The sequence below is a fragment of the Delphinapterus leucas genome, chromosome 5 (genome assembly GCF_059928025.1).
Source record: "Delphinapterus leucas isolate spDelLeu-1000000601 "Yukka" chromosome 5, BTC_Dleu_Yukka2, whole genome shotgun sequence".
Lineage (NCBI taxonomy): Eukaryota > Metazoa > Chordata > Mammalia > Artiodactyla > Monodontidae > Delphinapterus > Delphinapterus leucas.
The window spans coordinates 22,691,035-22,713,971 of NC_143133.1; the positions used below are offsets into that span (position 1 = coordinate 22,691,035).

The 22,937-nt window shown below is 36.5% G+C and overlaps 1 protein-coding gene across 1 annotated transcript in view; it reads right to left on the reverse strand.

Annotated features, from left to right (window-relative positions):
- LOC111186065 (bifunctional heparan sulfate N-deacetylase/N-sulfotransferase 3) overlaps positions 1 to 22,937 on the reverse strand; it is a 140,239-nt gene that overhangs the window by 51,563 nt on the left and 65,739 nt on the right. Inside the window, exons 4-5 of the mRNA XM_022596263.3 lie at positions 19,835 to 20,020; positions 15,122 to 15,250 (exon numbers count right to left, since the gene is read on the reverse strand). Coding sequence (XP_022451971.1) covers positions 15,122 to 15,250; positions 19,835 to 20,020 — 315 coding nt within the window. The remainder of the gene's footprint in view (positions 1 to 15,121; positions 15,251 to 19,834; positions 20,021 to 22,937) is intronic.

Consider the following 22,937-nt stretch of genomic DNA (forward strand, 5'->3'; position numbering starts at 1 on the left):
ACTTGTTAAAGGGAAAAAGCAGAATTACAGAAATATAATTATTCGTGTTTCACCTCTTATCCTATGGAATTTTACAAGGTGTTAATATTTTGAAATTTGAAGAAAAAGATACTCAGAAAGTACTGTTGAACCGAATCCCCTAATACGATACCCTTGTCTTAAAATAATTTGTTTAAATGGTAATTCATAATCAAACTGGTCTGATCATTCTCTGCTAATAGGAACTCTTGCGTTAGTACTTTAAAAATCAGTGCTTTACCCCTTCTTGTTAAAAAAGATGTGGGAAACTCATTAAAGAAAAATTATAGGACAAAGTGAGAGAGTGGCAATGACATATATACACTACCAAATGTAAACTGGATGGCTAATGGGAAGCAGCTGCATAGCACAGGGAGATCCGCTCCGTGCTTTGTGACGACCTATCGGGATGGGATAGAGAGGGTGGGAAGGAGGCTTAAGAGGAGGGGGATATGGGGATATATGTATACATATAGCTGATTCACTTTGTGGTACAGCAGAAACTAACACACCATTGTAAAGCAATTATACCCCAATAAAGATATTTTAAAAAAGAAAAATATAAAATACAGAAGAGCAGAAAGAAAAATACCAAAATTTCAACATCCAAAGATACATTTCTTTTCAGTATGTATACTTTATGTATAGTTTTTTAAAACAAAATTTTGATACTTTTATACCCTATTTATACATAATATATCTTTTACTTCTTATGTTATTGCCTAATTATTCATACACATAAATTTAAAAATCTGCATAATAACCTAAGTGGACATAATTTATTTATACATTTCCATTCAGTTGGACATCATTTATTTCCATTTTCTTCCCTCATTACAATTAACACTTTTTTCTAAATCTAGGATAGATTCCTAGAAGTGGAATTACAGTGTTAAAGGATATGAAGGTTTTTTTTTTAAGGCTTGCCAAGTTGGAAAATGGCAATCTCAGAATTCTAATTTTAGTACAGAGGACACCTAGCCAAGCCTCCCTGGCATTTAACTGTCCCGTTTCCTCCAAATGAATGTCTTAGCCTGTTTCACTACGGATAGCAATCTCACCTGGGGTTTGCTCACTTTACTGATGCCAGTACAGTAAGCATTCAGATAGCCTGGTAATATTTTTTGAGCTTTGATTTCTAATGTCTATTAACTATCTGGCTTCTAATAAGAGGTACCTGTGTTGTTATTATTAGCTCATTGGTCCCTTATGTGGCTGTGAGTTCCTGACACACTGAATTTACCACCAAGCCCTACTTAATACGGTGTTCACTGGTTTGGAAGGCAAGATGTGGCCAACCTACTCATCTTGGAGATCAAAAGGCCCAGTTATCTGTGGGACTAATACCTCCCCTGAAAACAGTATCATATGACCTTCAGAAAGAACCACAGTTCTGCTGAGACCTAAGACCAAAACATCAGGAACAAATATATGCAATGAAAATATGGCTTCTGTGAGGGCCTCCAGCCAAGACAGGAAATTACTAATGCCTGTGATAGGCAGCACCATGGTGTAGGGCCACAGGCAAGGGAGGTCCAACCAAACAGTGAGTTTTAGCCAAAGGTAGCCAAGCAAGAAAGCCAGTGGATTAAATCCTGCAAAGTAAAATCTTGTTAAGAACCTACTACAGGGCATGCTTAGACAATCTAAACCTCAAAAACAATACAATACAATATGCCTTGGAGGTAAGATTGAAAGGATACCAGGCATCCTGAGGGGAATATCAAATAGGTGAAATTCCAATTTGAATGTAACTGGGAACCTTCTTAAATTTTCCTGGCTGGATCTTTTCCCTTTCCTAAACAGAATTCTCAGGCATTTTGCGGGGTAGTGAGAAATGATCTGGCTTTGACTGAGTTCTTCAAAGGCTGAAGTTCCTACAACCAAGAAAGAAATAAGTAGGCAGGGAACTGAGGTTTCACATCAAACCAGAAACAATGCGTACACAAAGATTTATGAAGAAGACGTTTAAGAGGCATCAATTAAAATAGGACATTGTAAACTACCTGCTGTTTCTAAAACATGCCAAGCACACTCCCGGGGCTTTTGTACTTGCTGTTCCCTCCACCTGGAGATAATATCAGGGAGGTAAGGGTTCAGATCACACAGGTCCTGTAGGTCATGGTAAGGAGTCTGGCATCTACTCTGAAGAGAGAGGTTTGGAGGATGTGAGCAGAGAAATAATGTAATCGGACTTACATTATTTCTCACTCAAATATTTGAAAAACATGTCATAAAACTATAGAAAAGCAAAAAATTAGGACAGTGAACATCTGTATATCCTTCACCTATTCTCCAGTTCCTTACATTTCACTACATTTGCTTTGCATTTTCTATTTCTTTCACTCTTAAATATACCTGTTATTTTGCTAAATCACTTGAAAATAAGTTGCAGACAGCAGGACACTGCCACTAAATCCCTTAGCATGCGTCATCTAAGAGCACATACATTTTACTGTAAAATCAAACATCATCACGCCTAGGAAGACATATTTCAGTATCATCTATTGTGCAGTCCATATTTAAACTCCCCTAATTGTTCCATAATTGTCTGTGGTAAATTATATTTTCCAAAGATGGCCTCCCACAATTTCTCTCTCTTCTAGAACTTTGTCACTCCCCGTAAAGAGATGGAATCTAATTCTCCCTTTGAATGTGGTCAGGCTTTCGTGAAGCAGAAATGTTGCTGTGACTTCTGAATCCCAGGCAGTTCTGCTTCTGCTTTGGTTGCTCTGATGCTTGATGAGCCCTAAAGCCGCATGACTGCCTGAGGCCCTCCTGCTGTGAGGAAGCCCCTTAGAAGCCCTTGGGGAGAGATCACATGAAAAAGCCCTGAGACACTGTGAAGAGATGTCCTGCCAGCTCCTTGCCTGGTTTTCCAGGTCTAGTCACCATCTGACTGCAACCTCATGAGACACTGAAGGTCAGAATCACCACCCAGTCCAGCCCTCGCTGAATTCTGACCTACAGAAATCATGAGTGATAAGAAAATAATTGCTGTTTTCTTTTTAAGCCATTGTGTTTTGGGGTATTTTGTTACTCAGCAGTAATAACTAGAAAAATGATACTTACAGATATATTAAAAAAAAAATTGAGGATCCAACGAAGGCTTAAGAATTATAAATTGTATTAGGTTATTATGGCTTTTAGTTTCTTTTAAACTAGAATAATCCTCCTTCTTTATTTTTTTAATTTTTTGTAAATTTATTTATTTTATTTTTGGGTGCGTTGGGTCTTTGTTGTTGCACACGGGCTTTCTCTAAGTGAGGCAAGCAGGGGCTACTCTTCGTTGCGGTGTGAAGGCTTCTCATTGCAATGACTTCTCTTGTTGCGGAGCACGGGCTCTAGGTGCACAGGCTTCAGTAGTTGTGGCTCGCGGGCTCTAGAGTGCAGGCTCAGTAGTTGTGGCACATGGGCTTAATTGCTCTGCAGCATGTGGGATCTTCCCAGACCAGAGCTCGAACCCGTGTCCCCTGCATTGGCAGGCAGATTCTTAACTAAGCACTGCACCCACAGGGAATCCCTTCTTTATTTTTTTAAACATGATATATTTTTGGAAAAGTCTAGAACATTTGTTTTATAGAATATACCAATTTTGGGACTTGTGAGATTGTTTCTTCATGATTAGATTCATGTTTAAAATGTACTGTCAAAAATACAAAAAGGTATTTTTTAAAGTTCTTTCACTTTTTTAAAAAAAATACCTGTACTCAAAAAACTATAAGATACTGATGAAAGAAATCAAAGACGACACAAATAGATGGAGAGATATACCATGCTCTTGGATTCGAAGAATCAATATTGTGAAAATGACTACGCTACCCAAATCAATCTACAGATTCAATGCAATCCCTATCAAATTACCAATGGCATTTTTAATAGAAAAAGAACAAAAAATTTTACAACTTGTATGGAAATACAAAAGACTCCGAATAGCCAAAGCAATCTTGAGAAAGAAAAACAGATCTGGAGAAATCAGGCTCCCTGACTTCAGATACACTACAAAGCTCTCAAGACAGTTATCAAGACAGTATAGTACTGGCACAAAAATAGAAATATAGATCAATGGAGCAGGATACAAAGCCCAGATAAACCCACGCACATATGGTCAGCTAATCTATGACAAAGGAGGCAAGAATATACATTGGAGAAAAGACAGCCTCTTCAATCAGTGGTGCTGGGAAAACTGGACAGCTACACTGTAAAAGAATGAAATTAGAACACTCCCTAACACTATACACAAAAATAAACTCAAAATGGATTAAAGACCTAAATGTAAGGCAGACACTATAAAATTCTTAGAGGAAAACATAGGCAGAACACTCTTTGACATAAATCACAGCAAGACCTTTTTTGACCCACCTCCTAGAGTAATGAAAATAAAAACAAAAATAAACAAGTGGGACCTAATGAAACTTCAAAGTTTTTGCACAGCAAAGGAAACCATAAAAAAGACGAAAAGAGAACTCTCAGAGTGGGAGAAAATATTTGCAAACAAAGCAACTGACAAGGGATTAATCTCCAAAATATACAAACAGCTCATGCAGCTCAGTATCAAAAAAAACAAACAACTCAATCAAAAAATGGGTGGGAGACCTAAATAGACATTTCTCCAAAGAGAAATGTCTATATGTGGACACATACAGATGGCCAATAGGCACATGAAAAGATGCTCAACATCACTAATTATTAGAGAAATGCAAATCAAAATTACAATGAGGTATCACCTCACACTGGTCAGAATGGCCATCATCAAAAAATCTACAAACAATAAATGCTGAAGAGGGTATGGAGAAAAGGGAACCCTCTTACACTGTTGGTGGGAATGTAAATTGATACAGCTACTATGGAGAACAGTATGGAGGTTCCTTAAAAAACTAAAAATAGAACTACCATATGACCCAGCAATCCCACTCCTGGGCATACACCTGGAGAAAACCATAATTCCAAAAGACACATGCACCCCAATAATGGCAGCATTATTTACAGCAGCCAGGAGATGGAAGCGACCTAAATGTCCATCGACAGAGGAATGGATAAAGAAGATGTGGTACATGTATACAATGGAATGTTACTCAGCCATAAAAAGGAATGAAATTGTGTCATTTGCAGAGACATGGATGGACTTAGAGACTGTCATACAGAGTGAAGTAAGTCAGAAAGAGAAAAACAAATATGGTATATTAATGCATATATGTGGAATCTAGAAAAATGGTACAGATGAACCTATTTGCAAAGCAGAAATAGAGACACAGACGTAGAGAACAAACGTACGGACACCAAGCGGTGGAATGGGGGGTGGGATGAATTGGGTGGGAGATTGGGATTGACATATATACACTATTGATACTATATATAAAATAGATAACTAATGAGAACCTGCTGTATAGCACAGGGAACTCTACTCAGTGCTCTGTGGTGACCTAAACGGGAAGGAAATCGGAAAAAGAGGGGATATATGTATACATATAGCTGATTAACTCTGCTGTACAGCAGAAACTAACACAACATTGTAAAGTAACTATATTCCAATAAAAATTTAAAAAACATTTGTGGCAAAAATTAACATGAAATCTACCCTCAGCAAATTTTTTTTTTTTTTTTTTTTTTTTTGCGGTACACAGGCCTCTCACTGTTGTGGCCTCTCCCGTTGCGGAGCACAGGCTCCGGACGCGCAGGCTCAGCGGCCATGGCTCACGGGCCCAGCCGCTCCGCGGCATGTGGGATCTTCCCGGACCGGGGCACGAACCCGTGTCCCCTGCATCGGCAGGCGGACTCTCAACCACTGCGCCACCAGGGAAGGCCCTCAGCAAAATTTTTAAATGTACAGTACAGTATGCTGTACATGTCTAGAGCTTTTTCATCTTGCATGGCTGGAACTCTATACCCACTGAATAGCAACTCCCCATTTTCCCCTCCCTCTAGGCCCTGGCAACCACCATTTTACTTTGTTTCTATGAGTGTGACCACTTTAGACACCTCAAACAAGTGGAATCATATAGTATTGTTCTTTTGTGACTGGCCTATTTCACTTAGCATATAATGTCTTCAAGTTTCATTCATGTTGTAGCATATGACAGGATTTCCTTCCTTTTTAAGGCTGAATAATATTCTACTGTACATATGTACCATATTTTCTTTATTCATTCATCTGTCAATGGACAGCTAAGTTGTTTCTACCTCTTGGCCATTGAGAATAATGCTGCAACAAACATAGGAGGGCAAATATCTCTCTGAGATCCTGTTTTCAATTCTTTTGGACAGATATCCAGAAGTACGGTTGGTGGATCATATGGTAGTCTTATTTTTAATTTTTGAGGAAACTCCATACTGTTTTACATAGCGGCTGTACCATTTTGCATTCCCTCAGTAGGGGTTGCATATCCACTAGGATGTATGAGAATATCTGTTTTCCCACAGCCTTGTTAACAGAATATTTTACCAATCTTTTGAATTTTTGGCAATATGATGGATAAGAAATGGTATCTCAATATGTTTAACCTTGATTTTTCTTCCTATGACTTTCATAAATTTAATGACTTTCAGAAGGATCTCCTTGGATGCCATGTTGGGAGAAATGAAAGCACAATAATGCAAACTCTTGAGTCAAGTGATTCTGTGAATAAGTATTTCCAAGGCAAATAGATTTTCCGTCAAAGGAAGTGTTTCCTTCAAACATGCATGGCAAGTTAATGCACTGTCATTTATTGAGCGCCTACTATGCACTAAAATTTTGCATATATCTTGATTACAAAATAAATAAGACATGATGCTTTCTATCAAGGAATGCACAAACTACTGGATGAGAAAGATAACCGATTATAGTACTGGGGGCAAGTTATGTTATGGTTATGCCTGGGTGCTATGAGAACACAGGAGAAACTGAAGAGTTGGGGGAGGTCTTCTGTAAAAAGATGACGTTTGAGCTCAGATTTGCTGGAAGGCATTCCAGCCTGAGGCAGTAGCACTCTAAGGCACAGAACAAGGTAACAGGTCCTGTTTAGGGAACTACAAATTCTTTGGTATGGGTGGATTGAAAGGTGCATATATGAGATTATTGAAAAAAGAGACCATAAAGGTGGGTAGGAGCCAGACTTAATTTTTTTTTTCCAAGTGACGGATTTTTTGTTTGTTTGTTTATCCTATAAGTTATGTGAAACTATGAAAGGATTAAACAAAAATAATATTCATTTCTTTAACTTAATATCTATTTTCTTAAATTTCTTAAATATATCTATCTCAATGGCTTGAGAGTTTATCATACTCCTATTTTTCTTAACTGTAGAATCAAGACAATCATGCTTTCTTATAATATTCTTAATCTCACAGTGGCAAGTAATTATATAAAACCATAGTTAATCATGAAGAACATTGATAGAAAAATAGGGCTGATATGGAAAGTAGGAAATAAATGAAATAAAGTGTTTTGGCTTTACAAGTTTAAAAGTCTAATAAAAAATTAAAAAACAAAAAAATTTTTAAAAGCCTTATCAATATATAAGTAACATCAATAAGATTTATTGTTTTAAGATAAAAAATACATAGCTTATTATTCATAGTTCTTTAAAAGTACATTTGACATTTTCCCTTAGCTATAACTGCTTATTATAGCTTTTTTTCAAAAGCACTTATTTTTTGTTTTTTATTCAGTATGGAGATGGGTTGCTTTTTCTAAATAATAGCCAGAAATTTTAAACCATTTGCACATTTTCCTGGTACCAGGTAACTGAGTCACATTAACAGGTAATGTGCATCACATTAAGGCCAATTTACCCAGGAGTGCAGAAGCAGCATGTTGTAGTGGTAGAAGCACCAAACTCAGAGTCAGGAAGGCTGGGTTCTCAACAGAAAAATACAGGAGTGACCTTGAGCCTAAAATTAGGTGACTGAGTAGATGAATTTTGTGGTTCTTTCCAGCTTTAATTGTCCATTGTTCCATGTCAGGCTAATTCATCATCACTTGTAAAAACCTGCCAAACGTTTAGGGCCACTTAAAAATTTCCTGGATCCTGAATTTCACTCTCTTGAAAGCAGAGAATCTGCCAGAATGTAGTTTTGTTAAAACCAGGCTTGTTCTTATTCACATTTGGATAGGCCATAAGTCAAGTGATGCCCCTAAAACATAACTTCTTACATTTAGTCAGTCATTTAAAAAACATTTAGTGACCATTTATTAGATTTAAAACATTGATCTAGACACCATGGGAAGCACAAAAATGAAACACACAGAGATAATTCTGCAAGAATGCCCCCTCATATAGGAGAAATGATGTATATGTACACAAATAACCATGCAGTGAGGTAGGTGTTAGGTGATATATGAGACAGATAGGGAACTGGAACTGAGTAAATACTAATTCTACCCCTGATATATCACTAAATAAATACTTGCTTTTACATCCTTCACTGTTAGTGTTAGATAATTCTTTATTATTGTTGTTTTTAATGTAGCATTTTGTGTGTGTGTGTGTGTGCGCGCTGGTTTTAAGAGTAATAGACATTCAATGTAGACATATTATAAAAATCAGACAAACGTGACAAAGAAAATCATCTTTAATCCTGTTATCTAGGGCAACCATTGCTAACATTCAGCTGAATTCCTTCTAGTTTATTTCCATGCTTGCATCTAATTTTCTAATAACATACTTTTTCACTGAATATATCATGACTGTTTCCCATGTCATCAAAAATTATTATACAATGTGTTTTTTAATGGCTGAATGTATTCCACTATGGGGGGAACATAATTTGCTCTTTTAATATTCCCACCCCTGTTGTTGGACATTTAACTTCATTCATCCACTTATGAAATATTTTGTTAGCACCTGCGACATGCCAGGAACTCTTCTTAGTTTGAAGATATAGAGTAAATAAAACCCAAGACGTACATGCTGTCTTGGAACTTGCATTCTAGAAGCAAGATAGACAGTAAAATGATGAATGAAATTAATTGGTCCTATATCTAACAGAACTACTCACTTAGACTTTACAAGCTTCAAAATTAATCTTTAGGCCTTCTCCAAAAAGGTTTAGCTTACTCCCAAATCTCTGGAATTGGCTGAGACATACTGACTATTCCCACAGGATTCAGATTCAGGCTAGACAGCAGTCATAGTACCTGCCTCTTCCAAGCTTTTGCTGAAAGGATAGCCCTTAGGCAGCCCACTGCCCAGTCATAGTGTAGAATGGAGATTGGAGGTAGTTGTGGGGTGCCCATAGCCAGGAGCACTCAGTTCACAGCAGGCCAGGACTGATATTGGCTGACTCAAAAAAGTAAGCTGGGACAAATAGATTCCCTTGCTTGGGAATTTGATCTGCGACACCACAAGAGGATGAGATAATTAGCAAGTTAGAATTGAAGCTGAATGTTATATGGAAAACATTTGATGCAGTCACATTGGGTCATGTGTAAAATTAATTAATGAGGGCACAGAAGCCATAAAGCAAGCAGCACTTTTGAGGCAGACATGTAATATATAGTCAGAAGTAGAAAAACGAGACACTCAGACACATGAAAAGCACCTGTTGTGTTGTATTAAAGCACTAAGGCAAGATCAAGATCAGTAATTCTCATTTTTATGGGCCCTGAAACTGCCTTGGACTCAGCATTCTGGAGTCCCACACTTCCATTATTTGAGGTAACTTGAGTGGGCCTCTAGTTCTTACAGCCAGAGGAACTCAATGAAAACAAATCTTTATACAGAAGAGACAACTACATATGTGAAGAGCAGTACACAACGGTACATAATTCAGCCCCGTCTAACTCATGATACAGGTTTTACTTATGCTTTTGATTCAAGAATTATCTTACCAGCACCCAGATGTCCTTTCATTTCAGATTTATTGTGTTTGTTTTTGGTATCAGGCCATTAGAAAAGTCAGTTTCTCTTCCTTAATATGTGTTAAACAAAAACTAGGTATAAGGCATCATGTTTAGGCACTGGGATGATTTTGGAGATGAAAGACACATTTTCTGCCACAAGAAGCAAAGAGCCTAACGGCAAACCCACAGTCACAATGCAAGATAGTAGGTACTTAGGAAGAGTCGGCAGAGGATGCTATGGGAACACAAGAAGGTACTTCTAAACCAGAGCAGAGAATGTTTCCTGAGGAAAGTGACCCTTAAGCCATCCTTAAAGGATAAACAGGAGTTACCTCTATTTTAAACTCCAGTTCAAGCTAGAGTTCTCTGGTCATTAAGAAAAAACATTCATTCTCATTTGTTTTTAAAAAAATCTTACTGCTGATTTGGACTCATTTTCAATTCTGATACCTTGACCATAGGTCCACAATTTCTATAGCAGTTTTTGGTAATCTTCGATTACCAAAATTATTTCTCCATTTTCTTTCTCTGCAGTATTTCCCAAATTTGCCTGATCATAAGAATCACCTACAGCTCATGATAAGTATGCAGGTCCCCAAACTGTCCCCTGCAGGTTCTGATGCATTAAGTCTGGACTTTTTTTAATCAGTTGTCCCAGGTAATACTCATTATTAGACATGTTCAGGAATTATTTTTCTACTATCCAAAGTTGTTGTTATTATTAGCATTTATTTTTCAATAAAGAGTTTTCTGTTATCACAATGTTTTCCAGGATTAGTAAATAAGAAAAGAAAGAAACATAAAATTTCCCATTAAGAAAAAAAGCTGTTTTCTTTTAGATGAATTCTATAGATAAGCACACATAAGCCATATACATGTAAATTATAGTTTTAAAAAAATTTCAGTGTGGGTTAATTTCTATTTATACAAGTTATCTTGTATGAATTCTGTTGTTTTACTTTCATTGTAATTCACTCATGTGTTACCCAGTTTGAAATAGTCAATTCTACTCACCATGTGTAATTGTAATTAGAGAAATACAATTTAGATTTCGCTTTCAGGGATTTGGGTAGGAGGGTATGGAGGGTATGGTGGATAGATGCTATATCAAATTGAGAAACAATAGAGACAAAAAGCGTTTAATGAAACATGGGCATAAGGGGATTAGCTACTGTTTGTATGGGATGTTTAACAGTTTGATGAAGGAAGTATAATATTGCTGTGCTGTCAGGGATTTGCTCCACTTGAATTCCAAACAAGTGTGGTAAGAGCATGAATCTTGTGGCAATCCACAACTGTTCTGGATTAATAAGTAAAGTAAGCACTGACTTTATTATCAAGCATGTTGGAGGGAGGCACAGATATCGGCTGTTAGGGACTCAATACCTAGAGTCTGTTTATTGAACAAGAGTGTAAGCAAAGACTCAGACATTTTGTAATTAGAAATAAGAACACTGGAGAAGGAAGGGGACATCCTTTTTCAGAGCAACAGAATATAATATGGCTCCCAAAAGAGGAACAATCATGTCTAATTCAGAACTATTCCATTTGTCACACTACTTAAGTATTATCACATTTACCTAAGATAGGTAGAACTGGAAACGCACTTTAAAGTGGACAGTATACTCTTTAGTAGTGGTTTGGTTTTTTTTTTTTTTTTGTATAAGTATATATGTCATAAATTTATAGGGTTCTGTTTATTGAGGGCAGGTGCAGTCACTGTGAATTAATATTTTTTGTCATCTTCATAAGTTTTAGTTCTTAGTACCCATCTACATATTATTTTATGTAGGTATGTAAAGTAAGTAGACTCTTTCTCACTATTTTTTAAAGTATATACAAGGGTACTTGGAGCATTATGAATTGATCAAGAATATTGTGTGTGGGTGTATTACATGTTTGTGTAGAAATTTTGTGCTTGTATGTCTATAGCTAACAGTGACTCTGGGGCAGTTCTAGTGGCTCTCTCCCCTGGTATATCCATAAGGTAATTCATTACCTTCCTGAATTAATCAACAAACACTTCAGGGCCTGTTACTTAGCCTGATGGGCTCCAACACCTGATTCAGTACACTGACGGACAGTGTCCATTTCTGGGGGGCAGAATCAAATTAGCAAAGACAATTGAAACTGATAAATAAAAACAGAATTTCATCCATTAGTTTAAAATGGAGAATTATACATTATAGAGGAACTGAAATATTAAAATATATACAATTGGAGGGTCCTCTCCTGGTTATCAGGTTAAGTGGGAAGTATTCACCAACTGAAAGATTTATAAAATTGTGCTGCGAATTACTGTTCTAGTGAGTACAAGTTCTTATGATGGACATATTCTTTTCCTATAGTAGGATTTATATAGGAAAGCAAACTATAATCAGGAAGTTGCTGGTTGAGTTTAGAATCAAAAAGGGAATTAGAAGAATTGAATTCTTAGTGGTCCCAGGCTCAGATAGCCTGATGGGCCCACCTCTCAAATGCACCTGAACCTCAGCGTCTAATAAAATCTCTGCATCCAACCCACATCCGAGGTGTGTGGCCTGTGACACTGGAAATACTCATTTGGAAAAGGCCAAGGTTTTCTCTCTCTTATGCAGTGCTAACATTGTCTTTGAAGCTCTTTGTATTAAATTTCCAAGGTTGACACTTTTTTCTTTAGCAGTGAAAAATACTTTGGTAACAGTAGAACATTTCAGGCCAGAGAGTTACTCTGTTTAAGGAACATACTTATCTTTGCTGTGATTTATTCTAGTTTAACTCTGAGAGGTACTTCATTGTAACCACCTCTCACCACAATACTGGTAAAAGTTATTGGAATACCTTGATATTATGTTGACATATAGGAAGAAAATTTAGAAGCACATTAAATAAAATCCTGCTTATATTTTCATTTTCAACTCATTCAAATATATTTGAATATATTTAAAAGCCATATGTATATTTCTAATGCACATCTACCTTTTTGAAGTAAACAGCAAACTCATTCAGCATTCTCAGAAAATGATACTTCTGATCGAGGCCCGGAGTATTACTGAAGCTCACAATGGCTATCTTTCAAATCCACTATAATTAAAATTCTTGTCTTTCTTGCAGCTAATATCTACTTTGATTCCATCAAGGGTTTCTCAATCTCATTCTGGCCTAAAAAGAGTGTCATCTGCCAAATTACTAGTATGCCTAACTGCACCTGGACCTTTCTTAATTTTAATACAAACTTTATCTAAACATTTAATTTTGGGATGGAGACTTCATAGGAAACAGACCACTACTCCTCACTCTGTTCTGCAAAGCAAACATCACTAGCTAATGACAGTAATCTTTCCTTGGGTAAGACTTGGGCTGAGTCTAGAAGTGGGCTTCTTAAACCACAAATCTCTAGGGAACGACAGTTGTTTCCAAAAATCATAGTTCACATGCCAGATGAAGTTAATTTGGATTCCTTGCATGTCTTACGGTGTCTAACAAGACCTGTCATTTATTTTGAATACCAGCATTTATCTGAAAGTAACTGTCTACTGAAAGTTTTCTGAATCAGAAAAGAACAAGTTCGTGAAGTTTTTTCTCCCCTTTATTCCCTGTGGATCTCCTCAGCAAGACAGACAAAATTGCCAAACGTTATTGATAAAGGCCTGAAAAGTAGCAAGGTTTACTAAACGTTAAAAGAGTTTGTTCAGTTAGTTTAGCCCAAATCAGTATCCAAGAATAACATAAGCTTTACCACAAGATCTTTTTTCAATGAAGAAAATACTTTGGTGTTTAATTAGTAAAAAATATAATAGTTATTGTAAATCTACTGAACATGAATGATCTTACTTTGAATTTCTTCCATGGTAAATAAAACTAATTTGGTTTAGAAAGTTTTGAAATTACAATACCACCAGGAATTTCTTAAGTGCCAAAGCAACTATTGGTTAAAAAAAATCAAATAGATGATTACTTGTTCACAGTTGCTCTATGATGAAAGGAAATATAAAACATCAGAATTTTATAGGTTATAGATTAAAGAATCTTAAAATTATTGATGAAAATGTTACCATATTAAGAATATTTTAACTGCATTTTCAGTTCATCATTAGGCATTAGTTTAATTCTTTTGCCTGTGTATTAGTGGCTGAATTGATAAAAAAAAGAGAACAAAACCATATGAGATGATTCCAAAGATACTTCCATTTGTTAAGAATAGAAAAGTTAGAAGAACCAGATTATTTCTGATATATAACTCAGAATTATTTATATTTTTTTGGGGTATGAAGAAGTTTATTAACTTCAAACTATGGTGAGTTTTGGATAGACATCTTGATTTTGCCTAAAGATGAGTTACTCTTACTTCTATCTCATTTTCTAGGAGCTGAGAAATAGATAGCTATTGAATACCAGTAGATAATGAAAAATATCTGAAATTTTACTTGCAAGACCTGTAAAATTAATGTCAAGAGAGGGGTCTTTCAAATTTTATTCTCTTTATCCCTCTCTTATCTAACTTTTATGCTGATAGAATTTTTTTCACATTTGGAAAATTACATTTTTTTTTCATCTTGAATATTGCTAACATCAGGGACAAATTTACTATAAATAAATACAGCTTTACTTTTTATGTCAGTGACCTTCAGAAGGGAAATAAAAATCCCTTCTTTTCCTTATACACCTTACTTCAGTTAGTTCGTTTTCTATGCAACTTTGTAACACTGGCCTCGAGCAGAAATACGTACAAATGGTTCATTTGGGAGCCGGCACCCTAGTATTAAGAAGTAAAGGAGGAAGAACAGTAGCCCAATAAAACAGGCTGCTCTGCCCTGGCCTGAGATGCAGCAAGATAAGATCTAATGTGAATATTCCAACAGTGACCCTATTTGCTTATCTAATTCCTCTCCCATTTTGCTTCTACTTTTATTTTAAATAAGAAAAAAATAGAATAGTCACCTAAATGGAAAACTGGTCCCACTGGGAATTGGAGAGTTTTATAGGTGAAAAATCTTACTCTGCATAAAAGCAAGAATCTCTAAATTTTGATCACTTTCCAACACAGAGGAGGGTTTGCTAGAGCACTTCCTTGACTCTTCCGTAAGTTCCTCATGTCATTACTACTTGTAGAATTAGTTTGCCCCCATTACTAGATGTACTTCCATTTAGTTTTTTTTTTTTTTTCCATTTAGTTTTTAACTACCATTTTAGAACTGAAACTTCATCTTGATTGGCTGATAACTACCAAAACCCTGGCCTCTTTGTCATTTGCCCTGTCATTTTTCATTATTTATTTGGAGAATAACTCAAAGTACTTACTGGGTTGAGGACCACTGTGAAGAAAAGTTCACCTCCTTGGATACTCTTGTCCAGCTCTTTAGGACCTCCTGGATATTCTTTATAGAAAATTGTGTGAGTGAAAAGCCCACAGGTTTGTCTTGGAAGAACCTGAAGGAAGAATGAACAGGTAAGGAAAAATTTCCTTTCAACCAATTAATATGTTGAAACTTAGCTTTTTCCCTCATGGAAAATAATGTACAAGCTGGTGTCATTATTCAACTCTTAACTAACACCCCAAAGTTCTTCACAATGTGGGAAAGTGGGGATGACATCACTACAGCAGGAATACTGAAGAGAGTGGAAGAAATATGTTAAAACTAAGATAGACTTTGAATTATTTTAGCCACTTATCTATTTTAAATCTCCAAGTCATTACTTCTGTTATGAAGCCTAGTATGTTCCAGCATCTTAAGAAATAAAACAAACAAACAAAAAGTAAAAATTAGACTTTAAAAATACTGGACTTGCCTGTGCTACATTGTAATTCTAGTAGGCAAAAGTTTTAAGGATAATACTTCTATCAAATTCTACACATGCATTAGAAAATGAAGTCAATTATTAACTTAATGTGATTCTTGGGAAATGACATGTTAAATTAGAACAAATATTTGAGACACAAATCATAGTTCCTGTTCCACTCTGAAAGGACTACTGTAGGTTGTAGTAATTGCCCCGAATTCTAAGTCTGAAGCCTGCCAGTTCCAAAAGTAAGAAAGAGATGATGCATTTGGTTAGTAATTTTTATAAAGTTTCAGAAACAAAATGATAAAAAGGTCACTCAGTAAAAAGTCTTCTTTTCATCCTTTGTATATAAAAGCCATTATTTACTTCAGTTATACATATTTGTGATAAGGATTTTTTTTCAAATTCTTACAGCTTTCCTGGTGAAATATCAGTACAATTATAAAAGAAGGGGTGAAAAAAAGCTGTGCAAGATGGCACAAACTTTAGCTAAATTTTATATAATGACTTCTTTATGACCTGCATTTGTCATTACACCCTTGAAGTAGCAGAAAATGAATTAGTATACTTTGGAGGGATCCAAGTTTTATAGAATCTTACACAGGCAGGTCTTCTGTTTATTGTCCTAAGCAAATGGATCGTCATTTTTTTTTTGTCTTGATTCTTAAAGCACAATTGATTCAGTTAAGTGCTTTCAAAATATTACCTGTACAGGAATCCCCATGCTTTGCAATCTCCTAGAAATATACTGAATATGTATTTAATACATTTCAATCTAGTCCTTGGAAAGTTTTCTTAGAAAACATAATTCCCAGCTCAATCAATAAACTACATATTCAGTGTAAATCAAAACTGTATCTATCCTATTTATTTTGGCAAACTGGTGAAAGTTATATCCTTAGAAGCTATTTTATCTTGATGAAATCATTCCAAGAACTTCAGTTTAATTGCAGAGTATTAGCTCTGATGATGTTTATGTTTAAAAGCATTATGCATTCTCATAATGTTATGCACAAAATCAACAACAAAAAAGAACTAAGTGCAGAGGTATTCTAACTGAATCAAATATATCCCCTAACAATTCACGAACATGTAATTTCCTGGAAATTAAATTTTACATAGCAGTTATTTATTTAACAAATACTTATTCAAAATTCTTTGCAAGTCCAGGTGGGAGAACACAAAGATATAGCCTTTATATTCTTGAAGGATTTAAGGTATATTGGGATAAAGAGAAGTACCCCAAAGCTAAATAATGAAATGCCTACATGTAATTAAACGCCAGGTTAGTTTTACATTTTAACGTGCATGATTCTGAATCGCTTTTAGGATTCAGTTTGAATATCTTGCCTGAAAAACTATGGCAACATACAGAGCCAACTTTGGGATTTGATTGCCTAGCTGATTCTACGCAAAAGGGAGAGAGAAGTGAAAAGAAATTTGAATTTCATTTATTTCTCAAATTATTTGAGTTTGAACAGAGGGAAGAGGAAGTTTCAGGCTTTACCCTGCAACTCTGGGGAGGATCACACTTGCTGAGAGGATGAGAGTCACCATGAGCCCTAGGATGGTCAGTGGACCACCAAAGGAGGCTGAGGAGATCATCAGAGTGTAAGAGGGTCATATCGCATTGCCTTGCTCCCTAAATCCAATGCTACAGGACACTGAACATGTTCCTTGAAATGGCTCTCTTGTGTTAGAGAAGGAATAAGAGAGGTTTTAGGCATTCTGCTGTGAACTGCTCTCTAGAACTGTTTCTGGGAGTGTAATGCTATCAAATTCAAACTTTGAGATGTTGATGAGCCCCTGGAAACCTTATAGCTCCTGACAATAACTAGGAGATGGTTATGAAAGCCATAGTCATAGGAATCTCGGCCAGTGGACCTAAAGCCAATATCCTGTACATAAGGCTTGAATCTAGCTTTTATGTTCCTAATGGAGTTATACAAGAGGATGTGTTATAGGAATTCAGAGGAGAATAAGATCAGTGTAGGCCTGACCTAGGTATTGAGCTGCTATATATATACCAAGGTGCTTTACATTAAATTATATAAGATATGGAACTTGATACTGAGGAATAAAGGGAATAGGAATAGGTAGAGAGTGATCAGAAAGTGGTCTTTCAAGGTGGAAAGAATGACAAAGGCATAGACACAGTGATATTGCTGCAGACCTTTTTGTCTGGAGTGAGTCTGTGTTAGCTACGGGACAACAAGAGATGGAAAGGTAGACAGTTTAAATTGTTTTCAGGTCCCTGAAGAGCAAGTTAAGGCATATGGAAAACAACTGGAAAGAATCAGGTTAGGAAGGCAAGATGAGGCAGCATTTTAGGGTTAAAAGGTTGGCACTTTCCATGGTATGGACTGAAGTGAGTGGTGGATAGAAGCTGTAAATAAACGAAGTAGAAACCAGCACCATGGTTTACAAATGAAAGTCAAGGTAGTGAATTAGGCTGTGGGAAAGGAAGTGAAATTTAAAAATATTATGAAGGAATTACTGACAGAATGTAGAGACTGATTGGAAATGGGGGGTCAGTGTGATGTTCAAATTGCAGAACTGAACTAGAGATAGCAGGACCAATAGCTAGTTTGAAGGGAAGATAATAAGTTTCATTTAAGGCCTTGTAAGTTTGATTTGTGAGCAGATCATCAAAACCCAGTTTCCCTCATTCATACAACAGGGTATGGGTGTGATCTAAGGAACGTTTGTTCCTCAGTTCCCTGCTCTTTTTTCTTTGCAGTCTCTCCCTAGGAGGGCATATTGGCTATTCTGGTCTCCACTTACAACTCTATTAGTATGACTTCAAGCCCTGTCCTCTCTAACTACACATCAACTTGGAACATTTCCCACTAGGAAATTCTCATACAAGGGTCCACAAAGCAAACAGAATTTCCACGGATTGCTGCCTAAGTGGAACCTCAGGGACAGTTCCCTCAAAACAGGAAATCTGTTAGAGCCTCTAATACCTGCCAGATTCATGCATTTATAATACAGGTAAAATATGTTTTCAGGAGAAACAAAGATGAACATATGTCATGGGACATATCCAAGCAAGTTTTCTGGTACTACAGAGAGAAACAGAAACAAAAGAGAACACCATTGAATAAAGTCCTTGGAGACTTAAGTTTATTATTCTAAGACTGCATATGATTTAAACATGACAGGAGAGTACTGGCATACTTTTAAATTATAATATAACCCAAGTCAAAAGACTGGAAGCTTGAGGCACAGTGAGTTCATTTTCAGTAAGGAGGAATGGCAGGTGGGATAAAATGTGGCCATTATGTCCCCATATAGCATTTACAACAGTTTTTATTGAGGGAAAAGTTAAGGTGGAAGTTGATCCAAGTTCATTATCCTATCTGTAGTAATACAAATGTCATTATCCAATATGTAATTTTTGCCGACATAGGAAAACTGTCTGAAAAGAAGTCAGTTACACCTAATTCTAGAAGGCAGACATCTGCTCAAACACAGTTTGACAGTGTTATGGTGCCTGACCACATAGTGTTTCTGTGTGGTGTTCCTTCCCAGTGTGTGTCTAAATCAGGAGGCCTACTCCTAACTTCACCAGTGCTCTTTAGATTTTCTGATTTCGGAAAAAATTAGGATTTAATTACTTACTTTGAGAGGTCTCACAAAGTATTAGGTAATAATATATCTTGACCATATACATTTGTCACCAGTGTAAAAACACAAAACAAAATAGAGAAGCTTTGGAGAGAATTTGACAATGGATAGAAATGACTTCATTAACATCATCTCTCATTTGTACTCTATATTATGATCTGTTAATGATTATGCAGGACATGTGGCTTTTTCTTGTAAATAGTTTTTTTTTAGTCTGATATGATAAAGAGGACACAGCCTGGCAAGAGTGACATGGTTTTTATATAGAGAGAGATGGTGTCAGTTTTACATGCTAAATAACTTTTTGAAGAAATGATGGCTTCTGTAAATTATCTGCAAGTTAGATGTAATGTTTCCTTAGTATTTTAACGTCAGTGCCTGCTTGATAGCAACAGTGTCAGTTTTATTTGAAGAATTGAAAAGAAGTGACTTTGATGAAAACGTCCTTTGCTTGGGTATGAAAAATATGTTTCCTGCTGCGTGGAGCTTTTCCTTCTGTTACGCTTTTAATATTTAGTTCTTCTCTTTTGTTCTTTCTTCAAATGAGGAATTAAGTCTGGCAGAATGAGGTCTACCCTATGCATACCAGAGGAAGCTCACCATGATGTTTTTGTGGATGAAGCCCCTCCGGTATCTAGCTGGTTTCAGGTGTGGGTATTCTTCAGTGCTGGTGATTCTAATATTCCAAACCTTCTTCCAGGCCTCGTACAGCTGAATGTGTACAGGGTAGACGCCCGAATGGTGAGGGGCCACCGCGTAGCCCATGTCAGTAGGAATGCCATGCTCCTAAGGCCAAGCAAATGTTAGTTAGCATGTGGGAAGATTTATCTGGATCCTATTTTTATCCCAGGATTTTCAAATGTACTATAAATACGTTTGTTCCACTCCATCATTACTTAATTGTATGGCAAAATTTAAAGTGATAAACATTAAGACTTCCAGACTTCATGAGGCCTGATGGCCACTCCACCAGTTTTGATGATGACACATGTGTGTTTAAGAGGTGATGGGACAGGACTAGCGCTTTTAATGAATAATGTCAAAGAGCCTGCATTCAGTGCCTCCTGTCACAGTCACCTGTGACTCACCTATCTTCACGATCTCAGTAAGTTAAACGACAAACACTCGCGACAGACAACACTCAGCACTCCCCACAAAATAAAACCAGCATTTCTTAAGGGGCAGAACACATTCTGCGTTCACTAGACTTGCTAACAGGATTTTATTTTGTCTATAGCCCAGTTTCTACCAAGTTTGCCACGTTTCTGTTGTTCCCTCAGCAAGAGGGCCGGTAATAGACAACGTTCCCTGCCTCGTTAGAAGCACACACTTTTGATTAGAAAATGTGGTAAAATTTTATAGAGCAATTTTCTTTGAAGCCAAAGCCCTGGTTATAGTGAAAGGAGAAGGTACTGAATGAGCCAAACAATCTGGAAATTTAGTTGATTTGAAATCCAGCTTTAGTATATAAAATGAGTCCAGTTTTAAAAAGTCATTTCAAAATTACTCTCTCTGTCTCTCTCTCACTACTTCCTCTATTCACTTGGTCCTGACCAAGTCTGGAAATTCTGAAAATAAATCTGCGTGACAACTAGACTGTTTTGGAGGGGACTTGGGAAAACTTTGTGTAATTGTGATTATTCTTCTTCATTTGAGATGGTCCATTATTCCTGATAAAGTCTCTTTAGCATAAAAGATGAGATGTCTTTTATTAAAAGAACACTCATGGTGTCAGTAGTAGACATGTATTTTTTCTCCTGAATAATATTTTACTTTTCTATCTGTATTTTTCAACTGCTTTGTATTCTTCAAAAGTTCTACCCAAATAGACTTCCTCTGACTTGGTCATAGCTTGTCTTCATGCCAAAGTGCAATTTCACATACAAAGAACCATAGTATTAAGCTGCTAAACGCACTGAATTGTAGAAATATGGATATGGAAGAAGTGGAAAAGGCATGGCTAGCTTTGTTTTTCAACCTAAATAACAGGAGGTGAAGGAAGTGTATGAGCACTTGAACGCAGAAGGAACAAGGGTTGCCAATCATTTGTCATTACCTAAGTATCTGTCAGACTCCTTCAATACGGCATAAAAGGCTCACAACCAACCTAACATAGCCAATCTCCTGTCAGCATTCATCCTCCCCACCCCAGTTTCTGATGATTTCTTTTATGTCTTTGCTGTACACTGTACATATTGTCCACCCAACTGGAATGCCCCTTTCCTCTTATCTTGTAAACTGTTCATCATTCAAAACTCATCTCAGACAGTTGTAGTTGAGGATGCTGGAAAGGGGAGATGCCACACTGTTGCTATGAGGAAGAGAATGGGTGGAGTAGATTATACTTGTGTTCCTCAAGGGTGAGAGGGAAGCTTCATGTTCTTCATTTTATTATCATCTTTGTTAGAAATTACCATAACTAGGCAATTATTGTTATCATTTAGAATTTCACTACAAAGTGAATTGAAATATCTCATTGCTTTCTTTCCCCCCTGTTTTTAAAAACTAAGGCAATTTTTTTCAGCTAAAGATTACTTACCAGCACATACTTTGTGTTAGAAAAGGTCGGTGAAGTATTCATCTAAAGTGGTTTAAGAATAGGGGTGCAGTGATAATGGAACAGTTGAAAGAAAATGAATTTCAATCACAGAAATTTAAAGAAAAATTGTGAATAATTATGGGTTATCAGTTTTTAAAAGGGTATAGGAAGAAGCAAGAATGAAATTCACAATGACAGGAACTACATTATAAAATTCAAATACCTCCAAATTTGTGAGAAATTATGCTGACAGAAAGCTCAAGGTAGTTTTAAATACCTGTAAGTGGTCAGCTATCTCTTCAGAACACTATGTAAGAAAAGGACGGTCCAGCACAGCAGAGACATTTCCCTTATTTTGGAATATTCCCAAATATTTGCAAACCATCATATACACAATTTGTGTTTTTCTTTTTAGCTTTTAACACTAAAGAAATACTGAGGTTTTTCAGTCTCATCTTTTATTTGTGTGCTGGTGCATTGTGGCACAGTGGCGGAAAACTCCCCTCCTGGAGTCAAACACAACTGGCTGTTTCACTCTTGCATTTACAACCTGTGTGGCCTTTGGAGAATGATTTATGACCCCTAAGCCTCATAAGAGGTTAAGAGGAAATTAAATAATGTAATACACGGAAAGCATTTAGTGCAGTTCCTGAAACATGATACACATTCAATGAATGTTGTTTATTATTGTCGTCATTACTGGCCTGCCTCCATTTTAAAATAAGCTTTCGTCCTACTTAGCTCAACTCTAATGTGGAAATTATGAAAATACTGGGCCACCCTTTTTTTCAGTAAAAGAAAAGGGTAGATTTGGGGATTCTCCCTTGTGAGGCTTCTGTGACTTCTATCCCACTATCCCTTCTTGGGCCTGCTTTCCTCCTGATCTAAATACCCGCAACCATGTGCCTCCAGCTTGTGAATCACTGAACATTAGCTAGTAGGTGGTCTCTTTTAAATGAGATGAAGGCAACATAAATCGGCCCCCAAATTTTCATTCAATACCAGGGAGAACACCTGAAATCTTACTGGGTAGAAAAGTTGGGGCTAAGATTGCAGGTCTGTATGTTCTGGGATGCAGACTATTATGTTTCAGAAGATTTAGTCCCAATGCTAACTTCTTTTTTTTTAATTTTTAAATTATTTTTTAATTTATTTATTTAGTTT